The 14,471-nt window shown below is 39.1% G+C and overlaps 4 protein-coding genes across 11 annotated transcripts in view; 1 reads left to right on the top strand and 3 right to left on the bottom strand.

Annotated features, from left to right (window-relative positions):
• Window positions 1-4,431, bottom strand: part of LOC107700380 (tumor necrosis factor receptor type 1-associated DEATH domain protein) — a 5,155-nt gene extending 724 nt beyond the window's left edge. The window contains exons 1-7 of one of the 4 annotated variants that reach the window (XM_016502008.1): window positions 4,329-4,431; window positions 3,983-4,049; window positions 3,837-3,883; window positions 3,549-3,702; window positions 3,126-3,406; window positions 522-648; window positions 64-401 (exon numbers count right to left, since the gene is read on the bottom strand). In XM_016502008.1, the coding sequence (XP_016357494.1) occupies window positions 103-401; window positions 522-648; window positions 3,126-3,406; window positions 3,549-3,702; window positions 3,837-3,857 (882 nt within the window). In that variant the 5' untranslated portion in view covers window positions 3,858-3,883; window positions 3,983-4,049; window positions 4,329-4,431 and the 3' untranslated portion in view covers window positions 64-102. Of the gene's footprint in view, window positions 1-61; window positions 402-521; window positions 649-3,125; window positions 3,407-3,548; window positions 3,703-3,836; window positions 3,884-3,982; window positions 4,050-4,328 lie in introns of all 4 variants that reach the window. The other 3 variants (XM_016502007.1, XM_016502005.1, XM_016502009.1) reach the window with 3 other exon arrangements.
• A 127-nt stretch (window positions 4,432-4,558) lies between these two features.
• On the top strand, window positions 4,559-6,710 carry fbxl8 (F-box and leucine-rich repeat protein 8). 2 transcript variants are annotated; one of them, XM_016502004.1, is made up of 3 exons: window positions 4,827-4,879; window positions 4,975-5,006; window positions 5,526-6,710. In XM_016502004.1, coding segments are annotated over exons 2-3 (966 nt in total). In that variant the 5' UTR covers window positions 4,827-4,879; window positions 4,975-5,004; the 3' UTR covers window positions 6,490-6,710. The 2 variants fall into 2 exon arrangements, with proteins under 2 accessions (XP_016357489.1, XP_016357490.1); XM_016502003.1 differs by lacking the exon at window positions 4,975-5,006 and having other exon boundaries at window positions 4,559-4,879.
• Window positions 6,711-6,941: 231 nt separating this feature from the next.
• LOC107700378 (prolyl 3-hydroxylase OGFOD1-like) lies at window positions 6,942-11,748 on the bottom strand. Its single transcript, XM_016502002.1, has 13 exons — window positions 11,527-11,748; window positions 11,228-11,373; window positions 11,109-11,155; window positions 10,931-11,031; window positions 10,719-10,835; window positions 10,334-10,425; window positions 9,835-9,963; window positions 9,631-9,744; window positions 8,381-8,460; window positions 7,987-8,243; window positions 7,787-7,903; window positions 7,585-7,643; window positions 6,942-7,473 (listed from the first exon to the last, which is right to left on the bottom strand). The coding sequence occupies exons 1-13, from the start codon at window positions 11,681-11,683 to the stop codon at window positions 7,315-7,317; spliced, it is 1,575 nt and encodes a 524-aa protein (XP_016357488.1). The 5' UTR covers window positions 11,684-11,748; the 3' UTR covers window positions 6,942-7,314.
• Window positions 11,749-12,422: 674 nt separating this feature from the next.
• LOC107700405 (uncharacterized) overlaps window positions 12,423-14,471 on the bottom strand; it is an 8,541-nt gene continuing 6,492 nt past the window's right edge. For all 4 annotated transcript variants that reach the window (XM_016502043.1, XM_016502041.1, XM_016502044.1 and 1 more), the window contains exon 13: window positions 12,423-12,554. In XM_016502043.1, the coding sequence (XP_016357529.1) occupies window positions 12,470-12,554 (85 nt within the window). In that variant the 3' untranslated portion in view covers window positions 12,423-12,469. The remainder of the gene's footprint in view (window positions 12,555-14,471) is intronic.

Below are 14,471 nucleotides of genomic sequence, written 5' to 3'. Positions count from 1 at the left end.
CAGAATATATAAAACAACACACACACACACACACACACACACACACACACACACACACACACATATACATCACTCATTCATTGTACAGAGACTCGTACAGTCTCAATCTCGTGGCTGGATGCCCAACATGATCTCTGCCATGCTGGTCAGTTTTGTCTCTTCTAGTGCACTGATAAGACGGCTCAGTTTGGCACTCCTGCCCTCTGATTGGATGAAACGTCCAAGCAGTTGATAGGCCTGTTCGTAAAGCCCCTCCCTCTCATACTCATAGGCGAGATTGTCGATAGCAGGGCCTTTTAGGGCACGGCAGTGCTTTTGTAAAGCCCGTCCCACTCGTTTCCAATCCCGTCCCACATGAGCAGCAAACCGTTGCTGGTCTGCTGAAGTCAAAGGCCTATCGTCTGAGAGCACAGGAAGGAGAAGACAAAAATCAAACAATTTGAATGTGAAAACTAGTCTGAGATCATAGAAATACAAATTTAAATTGCATCATCATATACATTTAAATAGTTAAAACTCACCAAAAACTCTTTTCTGAAACAGAAAGCAGTTCCTGGGCAGCTCCTGTGGTGGTTGACTGGGAGGACCGAAGCTGTTCTGCAGCTGCTGCTCCAACTGTGAGACCTCGTCATCTCGCAAATGCACAGGCTACAAAACAGCCATCCGTTAAATAAACAGCTGTTTATTTGAAAATATCTGAACCATATTGTTACATCCATAGAAGGTAAGGCTCAACCAGCAGCTGTTTAGTTAAAAAAAAAGAGATTTAAAATTTTTTTCAAAAGGTGTTAATTTCATTGGGAGTCTCACAATAATGAGATATTCTCTCACTGTTTTCATCAGAGCAAGACTGATACATCAGACTGGTTCAGATACCACCTGTACTTCTACTGAAAAGACATTTGCAGACACAATGTCCATGATGACATCAGGACAGAGAAGGACGGCTTTATAGCAATAATATGCAAGAAGTCAGAGGCCTTCTGTTTACAGACCTGACTAGCTTTGGCATAAGAAGGTTCTTCTTCACATGTCACTCTGTGTTCAAGCCAAACTACACTTCACTTCACTGGTGTTATGAGTCATTTGTTTATTGTTTTTCAGCAATAATCCCTGAAATCTCAGCCAGACAGCAAACATTTCTGATTTTACATTAGAAAAATGTAAAATAGGGAAGGAAAAGGTTTGACAAAACCTTTAATTACTTTTTGCCAAATGTTTACTTACAAGTGAGCCTAAAGGAACTGAAAACTAAGGAATGGTTTTCACATCTCTGACTCTGCAAATGTAAAAACTAAAACTGATTAATAGTTTTTGGGTTGCAGACAGCAGTGAAAACAGGTTAAATGCAAATTAAAAAAATTGCAACCATATAATCACAGATAGAAAGTATAACAAAATAAAAAAAGACAGAAAAAAATGCTTCCCATATCTTTTGTTGTTGATGCCAACTCAAGCAAGTGCTTCTAGTTACTGCATCTAACTCTATAGCAGAAATTAGGCATTGTAGAAGTTGCCAGCGGATGCCAACATGTACAGGCGTGACAAATGTGTGACATCTGCTCATCCTCAAAAAACACTGCAGTGAATTATTGGCTGCCAAGAGCATTAAACCATCAATTTAGAAAGCAAATTAGTCTAATAGCTAATTCTTCTATTCGGCCTATTTTATCTGTTGTAATCATGTTAATAATGCATTTGATAATAATTTTATTTACTTTCGTACAACTTGACTGTACAACTTTATTTGTTGCATCCAGTGGGGACATAATTACTGATTATAATGACTTGTACTGTCTTTTTACGCGTTGAGTATCGCGCCGCGTAAACATAAAACCATGTCCGGATTTCTAGTCGTGTCCTCTTTTGGAAGGCCAAACAAAGTAGTTTCGCTTTCACAACGAAACACACAGCATCACACAAGGCGGGCTTGAGTGAGGAACGGCCGGCGGATTCGACGAAGGGAGATGGTCCTCACTGCAGAATGTATTTCCTCAGCGACCAGCACGGATCAGCTCCAGGCAAGACGAAGCGGATATCGTTATCGGATATATTTACTACACAGAGCCATTGCTAAAAGTTACGCCCTCTTTCTTTGCGTGAACATTTGGGTGGTGTTATGCAAATCTTCCCACACTGTGACATAGATATGTGGGGGCGTGTTTAAACGAGACGTTTTAGGAGGGCGTGGACAAGTCTTTTTTATAAAAAATCTTTGCAACTTTACGGATCTTATCTATGCACGAACAGCTTGTAACACTCCAAAGAGAAAGGAACATTTGAAATTGCATCATATGACCCCTTTAATCTTATTAAACCTTTAATCTATGAACCTGTAGTTTCTTCTCAGAGCTGAAAATGTGTCAAGAACATGCTGAATTTTCATTCCTAATTTGTTATCCTTACAACAGCCCTCTTGATTCGGGGAATTCCCAGCACCATTTACACCAATGACCTTTTGACCTAAATATACACTTAAAGGGATAGTTCACCCAAGAATGAAAATTTTATGTTTATCTGCTTACCCCCAGGGCATCCAAGATGTAGGTGACTTTGTTTCTTCAGTAGAACACATTTGATGATTTTTAACTCCAGCCGTTGCAGTCTATCAGTCGTATAATGCATGGCAATGGTAACAAAATCTATGAGAGTAAAAAAAACATGCACAGACAAATCCAAATTAAACCCTGCGGCTCGTGATGACACATTGATGTCCTAAGACACGAAACAATCGGTTTGTGCCAGAAACCGAACAGTATTTATATAATTTTTTTACCTCTAATACACCACTATGTCCAACTGTCTTTGGGCGCTTACAGCTTCCGGTGTGTGAGGTGTGTACGCGCTCTGGCATAGTTTACGAAAGCGCCGGAAGTGGTCTCTCGCGCGTACGGGGGTAAGCAGATAAACATCAAATTTTCATTCTTGGGTGAACTATCCCTTTAAATATGAATCATCGTATACTTTAAGGTCAGAAATGTTTTTTTTAAACTACCTCTGTTAAGCAGCAGTGAACTGTGATTTCCTTCCGTTATCTGACGTTCTGTGCAAACAGCTGCTCATAAAAGTACAGAGCCGTATAAACCTATCCTGCTGGTTATATCAGCATAAACAAACACACATACCTGTGATTGGCGTATGTGCTCCAGACAGATCTCTAGATCTTGAAGGCTTTGGTCCAATGTATGTATCCCTGCTTTGAGCTGTGTTTCCATGACAACCCCATCAGGAAGAGTAAGAAGGCGTGAGGCATGCTGGGACAGAAACTGAGCAAGCGAACCACATGCATAGCTCTCCAGGAATCGCTGACAGGGAAGCATGGCCATGAATTTGAGTTCCACCCCAAGGAAGGGATCAGCATCGTGCAGTTTCAGGATTTCGTGCCCTTCCAGTCCACCAACAGAATCTGGATCAAAGACAGTTCGAACAGTATCAGTTGCAACACAAAGACATATAAATCTGTATAGCTAAAACGCCACACTCTTTTCATTTCTGTATAATTTGATTAACTCAATATGTAATTGGTGGCCACCTCTATTGATGCTTACCTATAAGGGTGAGTTTAATAACCTTGAACACACTGAATTTCCCTTGCTCGTCTTTGTAAAGTGATAGAAGGTTGTGTGCTGGACTGCTACACCCCAAGAAAAGTACAGCACACCCTGAAAATGCAGCATCGTTGCCGTTGCGGTCATTTAACTTCTGTAGATGAAGATAAAATCATACACACAATGTTAATTCACTTACAACTTCTGTAGATTAAGATAAAATCATACACACAATGTTAATTCACTTACAACAACACCTGGACAGACACAAATGTAAACACAATGTACCTTTGTGTCTATACTGTCCATCTTCTGATCAAACTCCTGTCTCAATCCTGTGAGTGTTAACAAATTACTCCACGTAAAAAAACAGACAAAGAAATTCTAAAAAAGCAGAATTCATTTAAGATCTTATTAGACTAACACAAACATACATTATTTTGTGTGTTTTCAGGATGTAACCACTTCCTTATAAGGCTGTGAGCTTGATGGTCGATACTGCTACATAAATCGGGTCATAGGTTGGTGATTGTTAGATATGCGATGCACATGTTTACATGTAACATGATGCGTCACGTTTAAAAATGTTAACGGTTTACATTTTTGAGAGGTCGGTGGATAGAACATATACAAACACTAGCAGACTCGTGGATTTATTTTTATTAATTTTAATGTTCTCGTGAACAAAAGTTTAACATAACGCAATACTGCTTGTCTTCAATTCACATAATAACGAAAATTAAACCTGCGCTTTTGTTATATATATTACATGTTACTTACACAACGATTTGGTGAACTTTGTCTGAGTGATAAGGAAGTCTAAACAGGCCTGCAAATTTACACGAAGGAAACTTTCGAGGTGTCGAAGCACTGCCTTGGCTACTAAGACACACCCACTGCAATGTTCCTTAATCTGATTGGTTAAGAGCCTCGCTCATTCTATGTTGATTGGCTCAAAGCTCTACATCTGTTTTCATCGCTGCGTTTAACAACGGAACTCGTAACGCAGGAGGAAGTACAGAAGTTTGAGAACGTATATGCTTTTTTTTCAGAAGTCTGACAGACACACAGACAGCAGAGTCATCACGCACTGTGCTGTATTAAAGGTTTTCGGTTATAATATCAGATCACCTGTTTCAAGTGTATTTTAATGTACCGCGGCTGACAGAAGATAAAGGGCTGATTTGGAATGGGATGGATCTGCCAGAAGAGATCCTTGCACATATTTTTTCTTTCCTGCCTTTACAGGACAAATGCAATGCATTTACTGTTTGTAAGGCTTGGTCTAATATCGTGACACATCCAAGCTCATGGAAAGACACTGAAGTCAGGTAAGAACTGTTGGTTTGTCTTGTATCCATGAGATATTAGGAAACCCTTCCAAAGGATCATTTTATTACTTAGATATTGCTCTTTCATATCTCAGGAGACTTAATGGAGATCTCAGTTAAACTGCATGTAAGTATTAAATCTGTCTCACATGTTTCTCCTAAAAATTCCCAGGAGACTTCATATAGAGTTACAATAAATAGAATGTAGCAAGTATGATAAAGATAATTTAATGATAAATGATTGAATTTATATATTGCAGACTGATATGTTGGCCACTCTGAGCACAGTTTGAGACATTGTTGAGATTACCTTTGAGAAGAAGGAGACTAAAAGTCTCCATTGGCTCTCCATTTCTCATTATAATCTCATTGCTGTCTAGGAGAAATTTTTGAGTTATTAAAGAGATCTCCTGTGTGATTTCTTTCTTCTCCTTCTCCATGGCCTCATATTTGACCAAAGGTTCTGTGCTGATTAAGTACCTTGATAAAAGCAATTTACGTCATTAGTGAAGACTTTGTGCCATACACTACTATATTGTCATAAAAGTTTGCCGCATGAACTTTAATGCATCATAATAACAAAATAATAAACAGCAGAAATGATGCATGTTTTGCTCTGTGTGTCATATGTTATCTCTTCTCTTAGGTGTGAGTCAGGAACCAGTGTCCCCGACAGATATTCTGCTCTTCTGCCACTGGTCAGAAATTTGAAACTGAGAATGTGTCTGACCGATCCAGCCAATCGCAAAACAGCACTGCGGGTGCTGCGGCAGGCAGTTGCCAGGGGTGATGGGCGGCTGGAAGGACTTTCCATCTGTTGTGTGGGGAACACGCCTCTCTTTTATGCTGGTCAGGACCTGCAGCAAGGCTTAGTGGACATACTGACGAACGGGTCGTCCCTAACCGTGCTTGACCTAAGGGGTGTACCCTTCACCCTCAGCGACTCCTTCGTCAGGAGCATAGCCATGCTTTGCCCTGCTCTGCTAAGTCTTTACATCAACAATCACTCTCTGGTGTGTGGTGTCAACGCTGAAACTCTAAGGCAAACGTTGAAATGCTGCCAGTCGCTCAGCGTTCTTGGAGTTTTCCAGGCCAGTCTCTCACAAGACGTCTTTAAAGATTTCATGTTGCCAGAGCGACCAGCACTAAAGAAACTAGAGCTCCGTTGTGAACGCTCGCTCAAATACACCGTGCCTCTCTGTGACCAGGTATGGCTAGAGTTAAAACTGAGACACCCGCGTCTCTGGGTGGAACTTGAGCTGGACCACACCCTGCCCGAATTGCACGTTCCAGGGGTACTGCAGCCCAGCATCCCTGTCCAATGTCTTCGGCTGCTCACTTGGACTTTGCTGTTGGATGAGGTTCGGATAGTCAGGCAGAGTTACGCAAACACACTAGAGGTTCTGGAGCTGCAGACAATCCCATCCCTTGAACTTAACTCTGAGCTGATAGCCTTAGCAAAGCAGTGTGTCAAGCTCCAAGAGGTTCACTGTTATTGTGTGGTCTCGCAGGAAGTAATAACAGCGTTCATCACAAACTGTCCAAATCTCTGCAGATTTACACTCAAAACACATAAAGAGGCTCACCCATGGACCTCTACTAAACTATAGTGCTCTTGCACAATTTTTCAGTCTAATCAAATAACTACATTTGTGAGACTGATTATGTGAAATCCTTTTACAGACGGTTGGATGTTCTTGTTTCCATTTAAGCTCAAGATGCTCTTTGGATCATTCTCAGATCATGCTGGAGAATGTGATTCATGTACATTTTTCAATTAAAACTTCACTTAAAATCACTCAAATATCAAATATTATTCTGTCATCATTTACTCAGCCTCATGTCATTCCAAACCTGTAGAACTTACTTTCTTCTGCAGAACACAAAAGAAGATATTTTGAATGTTGGGAACCAAACGACATTGGAACCCACTGACTTCCATTATATATATAAAAAAAAATTAAAAAACACACATTTCTTAAAATATCTTCCTTTATGTTCAGAAGAATAAAGAAATGCATACAGGTTTAAATATGCATACCGTTTTAGAATTACATGAGGGTGAGTACATAATGCAGATGAACAACCTAAAATATAAACATTTTCACTAATGTTCTCTAGTAATGTAAATAGATTTAATTTGGTGTTTTAACACGTTATAGTTCTGTAATATAACACAATGGGCTTCAGATGAACACAAATGTCATTATTCATGTGTTAATTATTAACATTTATTGACATCAGAGCACAAATGCTCATTTAACAACCAAATGATTACATTTCATTTCAAGCATCACACTTAACACTGAATTTTTGTAGTTTGGAGTGAAATTTGCACATTCAAAAATTAAAGTGCACTTATATTTCAAATTTATTTTTGTTTGTGTATATTAAGCTCAAAATGTTATGAAATGTATGTCCAATGCACTCATTCATCATTCATAGTAGTTAAAAGAGAAGTCATAGAATGCTGCAGTATTCTGAGAAGAAAGTTGGCTGGAGCTGCTATTATTGATATGCTTGATGAACTTGAGGGTGTCTTTGTCTCTGTAGACCAGAGCGAGGGAGTTATCTTCAGGATACACTGTCAGGAGCTACAGAAAAAAAACAACAATAAATAATGTGCACTAGTCTGCTGTGTTTGCATATGTTATAATAAATCATTAAATGAAAACAAACTGGCATTGTGTGACACCATCATCTACCTCCTCATCTTCATCATGTGCAATATAGGACGTAAATCCCCCAAACTCTGATTTCCACCCTGACAGAAAAAACAGAGGCTGATGTTTGTCTCGGATATGCTCTTGCACTTTTTTCAACCATTTGTCCCTCCATCAAAATTGAGTCATATTGAACACACTTATCAACTAATAACAAAAAGGACAAACATAAATGATTTCATACCAGCACAGCCCATGTGAAGCTGCAGATCCAATGCATACTCTCTTTTGACAGAGTCATGTAACAATGTATAGTCGCCATGCATCCAGCGACGCAGTTCTCCTACACAAGTAGGAGGTCCTGCAAGAATCCACAGGAAAAATTATTGTAGATGTAAAAATTGATCTTTGCATAAAATAAAAAAGGCACACATGCTGACTTACCTTTGTCTTTCTTCTCAGTTGTTGAAGTATCAGCATCAGTATTGGATGCTGATGCTTGTGTATTTCCCGCTCCACCTCTGTTTTCTGTCTCACTCTTTCCATCTTCGTTCTCGCTCTCATCCTCATCACCGCACAGATAGTGTAGACGGAGACCGGTCAGGTTGGATAAGAGGATGAAGAATGACTCGGAGGAGAGGAGTTCCCAGCACTCCTGTACACAAGATGGGACGCTCTGCATATCTGCACAGCCATAATACCTAAACAAAGCGACGGGCATCAATACATCAGCATATAAACATCACATGAAACTTACCAGAAAACAAAACGTGCAGAGACAGGAAGAGATTAACAGTTGAAATATTATCAAACTAAATACGGGTGGTTTACATCTCACCTCTTATTGGGTGGCCCCTTACTTTCCCACTGGATTTCAGACGACTGCAGTGCACTGCGCACCTGTCTCAGTTTCTCCTCCTGGCAGTTAAAGGGCAGAATTCAGGATATCGCCATTATAGATACTTGTAAGTGTGTGGAAATACAGTATGTTACAGTTTCTGATAAAGGCAGGTATTTATTAACATGAATACACTTTACACTATGGTTCAATTTGGAGTCCTATCCGGTTGTTGATTGAATAGAGACAGATCTAAATGTGAGCTTGCGTTTGGTCATAAGAAAGAGGCGGGATTTAATCTGACTAAATGATTGGAGAAGCCCAACATATGTCACTAGAGAGAAATTTGTCATTCTGGAAGATCGAGTTTAGACATTTTAATAAAAAAAATTATGAGGTCAAAAAAAACAAAAAAAAACAGATGCATGGATCAATAACTTGCATTTAGTGAAGTGAAAGTGACGTGACATGTGGCCAAGTATGGTGACCCATACTCGGAATTAGTGCTCTGCATTTACCCAACCAAAGTGCACACACACAGCAGTGAACACACACACACCGTGAACACACACCCGGAGCAGTGGGCAGCCATTTATGCTGCGGCACCCAGGGAGCAGTTGGGGTTCGGTGCCTTGCTCAAGGGTACCTCAGTCGTGGTATTGAAGGTGGGAGAGAGCACTGTACATTCACTCCCCCCACCTACAATCCCTGCCGGTACGAGACTCGAACCCACAACCTTTGGGTTATGAGTCTGACTCTCTAACCATTAGGCCACGACTTAGAAGTGTTACCATTAATGCATATGAAAAAAGTGTTCTGGCATATTCATTGTAATTTAGCTCTATTGGTATTTTACATATAGCACAATATAAGCATATTCTTGCATGCAGAGTCTGCAAATGTGACTCTTACATGTGCAACATTATAAATAAGTAACTTGGACACTTAATTATTTAAAACTTACTCTGACTACATGCCTCTAGTGTAGGCATGGGACATGTCACTAAATTTCACATCTTCAGGAATTTCTCATTTGCATCAATTATACATGGACCTCCACAACAGATCAGACGAAAAGGGCCTTATGAAAGCATCTTCTGGCAGAGTTTATTTAACACTTAATATACACAATGAGTTTTGCTCATATGGTGCATTGTCAAACCCTGATGTACATATGTATATGTACTACTGTACATTAAACATAACTGAATATTTTTGTGTAATTAATAATAATGATGATGATGACTAACCTGTAAGAAAGTAGCCAAGCAAATCTCAGAACTCTCTTCGAATTCCTGCTGTACCCGAGCCTGATAGCGAGGATCCAGGTACATCTCATTCACCCACTCAAATAGCAAACTCTCCTATAACAAACACATATACACACTGTGCTTCAGATAGAGAAGATGCAGGCCAACCCACCAAAAACGCTCTCTCCTGCTAACTTGACTTACATCTCTGGGGATATGAGTGTGACGGGGAACTGGGGGTTCAATGTAGCGTGAGGGTCTTGGTAGAGAAGGGCCATGAAACCAACCACTCAGAGATAAACGGCACTTTTCCTCAGAAAGAACCTCTGCCACCTAAGAGAGTCAAGACTACAGTTTAGTTTGTTACAACAGATGTAAATCACTGATGAATGGAGAACCAATCCTTCTGACCAGTGTTGTGATTTGGTTCCCATTGACTTCCACTGGGCACTAAATTGTTGCCTTGCCAAGGCACTAAATTTACTAAAACATTTTTTTTTAAATGTAAATAAAAATTAAAGCATAATAAAATACATACATGCATACATGAATGAATGAATGCCAAAAGCACATAACAAAACTACTAGCTAAAACTGAAAAGATAACTAAAATCAAAAATCATACAAATAAAAGCTAATTCAAAATATTAATAAATTCTATAACAGTATAAAAATCATACTGAAACAACACTGCTTCTAACTACCTGATGGAAGGAGACGGGGGACACTTCAAAAAAGACCAGAGAGTTCCAGCAAGGAAGCAGAGACTTGACAACACTCACAGGCTGACAGTGTTCTGTGAAACACACACAATTATAATGAATTAATTAAATAACAAACAATTAAATACATTTACACATGGTCCTCCTGTATGATTCATTAGAACATATTCCAAAGAAAAAAAATGTCTGTTCTTATAATCTTTCATTAATATGTAACAACTTTTTAATGACTTTTTGTTGAATATCATGTTCCAGTCAAAATTAACAGTTTCACGTTGATTCAAATGGCATGATTTAAGTTATTTGAAACTTAATAACAACAATTTTGTGGGTAAAATGACCCTATTTATGCTCTTGTATCACACACCATCAGTGCTGAACAGGTCCAGTGTCCCTCCATCTTTCACCTCCCAGGGAGGTACCAGATAGAGGATGAACGCAACTCTTCGTCCCTCCAGCTCATCATCGTGACACAGCAAAACATCTGCACAAAGAGCAGCGAGAGACGTCAAGACCAGCTGCACATCATCTCCTTGTCTACACCCCAGTGATTTGTCGAGAAGTGGTCAGATGGTTTACCTGTATGCTCATACTTTGCACAGGATATATCGACAGTCGCCTCCAGATCCACCTGCAACACTTCTGACAACCAGACACGAAACTCCCCAAAAATCACAGACCTGAGATCCCAACAAACACCACATCTGTGAGCAAGTCAATGACAGAAACTTAAACACAGAAGCTCATTTGAACTCACCTTATTTGTGAGATATGATCTTCTTTTCTCTCTCCCAGATCATCTGACTGCAGAAGAAACAGAATTCAGGACTCAGTATCCACTTCTTCATAATATATAGCTATGATTCAGACTGATACCTGTTGAAACTTGTACAAATCATTTGACTTGCTGTTGAAATTCAGCTGCAGGAGCTCTGCTTGCAGACTTTCCACAAAGCTCTCACTCTGCAGGAAACGAGTGATCTGACAGTGAGGGAAGGGCTCACAGTCCAGGTGGATATTACCTGGAACAGAGACCAGCGAATTCACAGACATGACAGATACACAGACCAGTTTGCTTCATCTGCAAAAAGCAAATTGATTCTGCTCACAGTAACTCTGTAAAAGACTGTTGAACTCGTGTAAGCTCACTGTGTCACGTGGGTGGACAAACATACCATTAGTGTAGCTCTCTTTCCTCTGCCATGCGTCTCTCATGCCTTTCTGGACAGCTTCATCCCTCAAATCCGAATTAATCACGGCGAGTTCACCTCGTTTCTCTTTCTTATTCTTTTTACCCGTTGCGGGATCATTCTGTCGCTTTTTAGCTGGCATAACAACCCAAGGGGACTTTTGTTTTTATTTCCTTGGCTCTTCTTCGTGCAGATTCAATCAGAGGCGCTTTTGGATATGTACTGCCCCTCCAGGTCAGCTGTGGAATAGCGCAGAGTTTCTCTGAAAACTTATTGAAATCAGATTCTGATTAAATACTATGTCCAAAAAACAATAAATACACTACTGTTCAAAAGTTTGGGATCAGTAAAATGTATAATGTTTTTTTACATACAGTAAAACAGTAATATTGTGAAATTTAAAATAAAGTTTTTCTACTTTACAGTTTTTCACATTTGCTAAGACACTAAACCCCATTCTCTGAACCAAATTCTCAATAGCCTAAACCAATTTGTCAAATAAATCACTCTTTCTGCAAAACCTTAAACAAGTTCAGGCAGTTCAGACACTGTTTGCAGATCTCACGCACTCTTTTTGCAAAACTAAACACATTCTCACTCACTAAAACGCAATTTGCACTGTGCTAAACTTGTGATGTAAAACCCTAATCACAAGAAAGCAAAAGTTAAGCACAACTGCAACACGGTTGTCATCATTTACACACCATAATTCAAAACTGTTCACACTTGTTTCTAAATATGTGAATTTACAAAATATAAGTAGTACAAAATATAAAAGTGCACAGATGGCATGGGTGCATCCATCAATCTGAGAGGTACGGAAGAGTGCGTATATGAGAATATATATTTTAGACTACACCTAATATTTAAAAAAAAAAAAACTTTTGTACAACAAAAAAACTAACATCAAGTCATTTGAGGTAACTGCTTATGAACCAGCTTCAGCGCTGACATCTCCACAGTCAGAGGTCCCCAGATAAAGCACCGCCCACTGTATCAGATGCCCTGGGATTCTAGACACACACGCACACACACACACAGGTAGAAACCAGCAACTACCAATTAATAGATCTTGGATATGAGGGGTGTAGATTACAGAGGTTAGGACAAGTTGGAAGACAATGGCTTAATTCCCAGGTGATTGGTTTTACTCTTCATTCTGTATTGCTAGTGTTACACACTTATGTCCGCTGTCTAACTAGCACTCTGCTCTCTTTTTTTTTCTCCGATGCTGATCTGGTGTTCAAATTTCACACTTACAAAGCTTTATTATAGGTACACTAGCTGGCAGTCAAAAGCAGTCAAAAATGAAGACGGACACATTTTTGTTTTATCCAGCTGTATTTACTCTGTAAAACTGTAAAACAGAATCACTGAGTTGGAAAAAGGATCAGACACTGTTCTCCATTTTTTGATGTAGTGTCTAATGAATGATCTGTAGTGTGTATATTATTGACTGTGTGTATGATTTGAAAGCTTTGTATGATTTTGAGTAAAGGTGAAATGGTTTTGAAGCGATTGTTTGATTTTGCCAGAAGAGTCAGGGGTTCTGTGAATATAGTTTGAAGGTTTGGATTTGCGTTTAAGGTTTTGAGAAAATGAGTGATTGTTTCAAGAAATGCGTTTTAGCAATTCAGAAAAACTGTAATGTACTTAAAAGTATCATTTTCATCAACCATTACTCCAGTCTTTAGTGTCACATGATCCTTCAGAAATCATTTTAATATTCTGATTTATCAATGTTGGAAACAGTTAGTGGTAATTTTGATTAGCTCAGTATGAAAAGAGCTTTCCTGGAGCATTTCAGTCCTTGGTAGTGCAACTGAAGCAAACAATCAACTATGGGTGGCAAGGTACTGTCAAAAGATCTCCAGGATAAAGCTGTGGACAGGCACAAACCAATTCAAAGGCTTTATCCATGCCTAGAAGCACAGTGAAGTCTATTATTAAGAAGTGGAAGGTATTTGGTACAACACAGACCCTCCCTAGATCAGGGCGTCACTCCAGACTGGATGAAAGAGCCAGGAGGAAACTGGTCAGAGAGGATACCAAGAAGCCTACAGCAACTCTGAAGCAGTTTATGACAAGACAATATCACAAATTCTCCACAGATGTGGTTTGTATGGGAGGGTTGCATGAAAAATCCAGTCTTTAGTGTCACATGATCCTTCAGAAATCATTTTAATATTCTGATTTATCAATGTTGGAAACAGTTACGCTGCTTAATATTTTTTTGGAACCTGTGATACTTTTTTTAAGTTTCTTTTATTAATATAAAATTAAAAAGGAACAGGAACAGGAAAAATGGCTCGTATGGGAGGGGTGAAGAAAAAGCCACTCCTCAAGAAAGACCACATGCAGTCACGACTGAGCTTTGCCAAAACGCACCTTAAAGATTCTGAGGCAGATGAGACTAAAATGTAATTAATTTGGCCTCAACACCAAACGATATATCTGGCAGAAATCCAATACAACTCACCATCCAAATAACAGCATTGCTACAGTAAAGCATGGAGGTGGTAACCTGTGATACTTTTTTTAAGTTTCTTTTATTAATATAAAATTAAAAAGGAACAGGAACAGGAAAAATGTGTGTGTGTGTGTGTGTGTGTGTGTGTATATGAAGAGTTCAGATGCAAAAGCCTCTAAGTGGCGTCTTTATTTTGAAATTTTATCCCTAGTGTTTTGGCAACATGCCCACCTTCAGTCATTTCTTTGTGACAAATGAAAGTTTCTGTTTGGTAAAAAGCATTAATACCACGGCTTAAAAGAGATAAACATGGTTATGTAAGTTAAATTGTGATTAAATAATGCAAACTGTGACACAGGTCATGGGATTTGAATATTAACATTTATTATAATTGACACAACTGAATTACTTTACACTTAAGACAGCAGCATCCATTAACAGTAGGGTTTTATAGAATATA

This window comes from Sinocyclocheilus anshuiensis, unplaced genomic scaffold (genome assembly GCF_001515605.1).
Source record: "Sinocyclocheilus anshuiensis isolate Anshui unplaced genomic scaffold, SAMN03320099.WGS_v1.1 scaffold154, whole genome shotgun sequence".
NCBI classification, from domain to species: Eukaryota; Metazoa; Chordata; class Actinopteri; order Cypriniformes; family Cyprinidae; genus Sinocyclocheilus; species Sinocyclocheilus anshuiensis.
The sequence above is the reverse complement of the archived record's forward strand: the minus strand, read 5'-3'. Positions and strand labels throughout refer to the sequence as shown.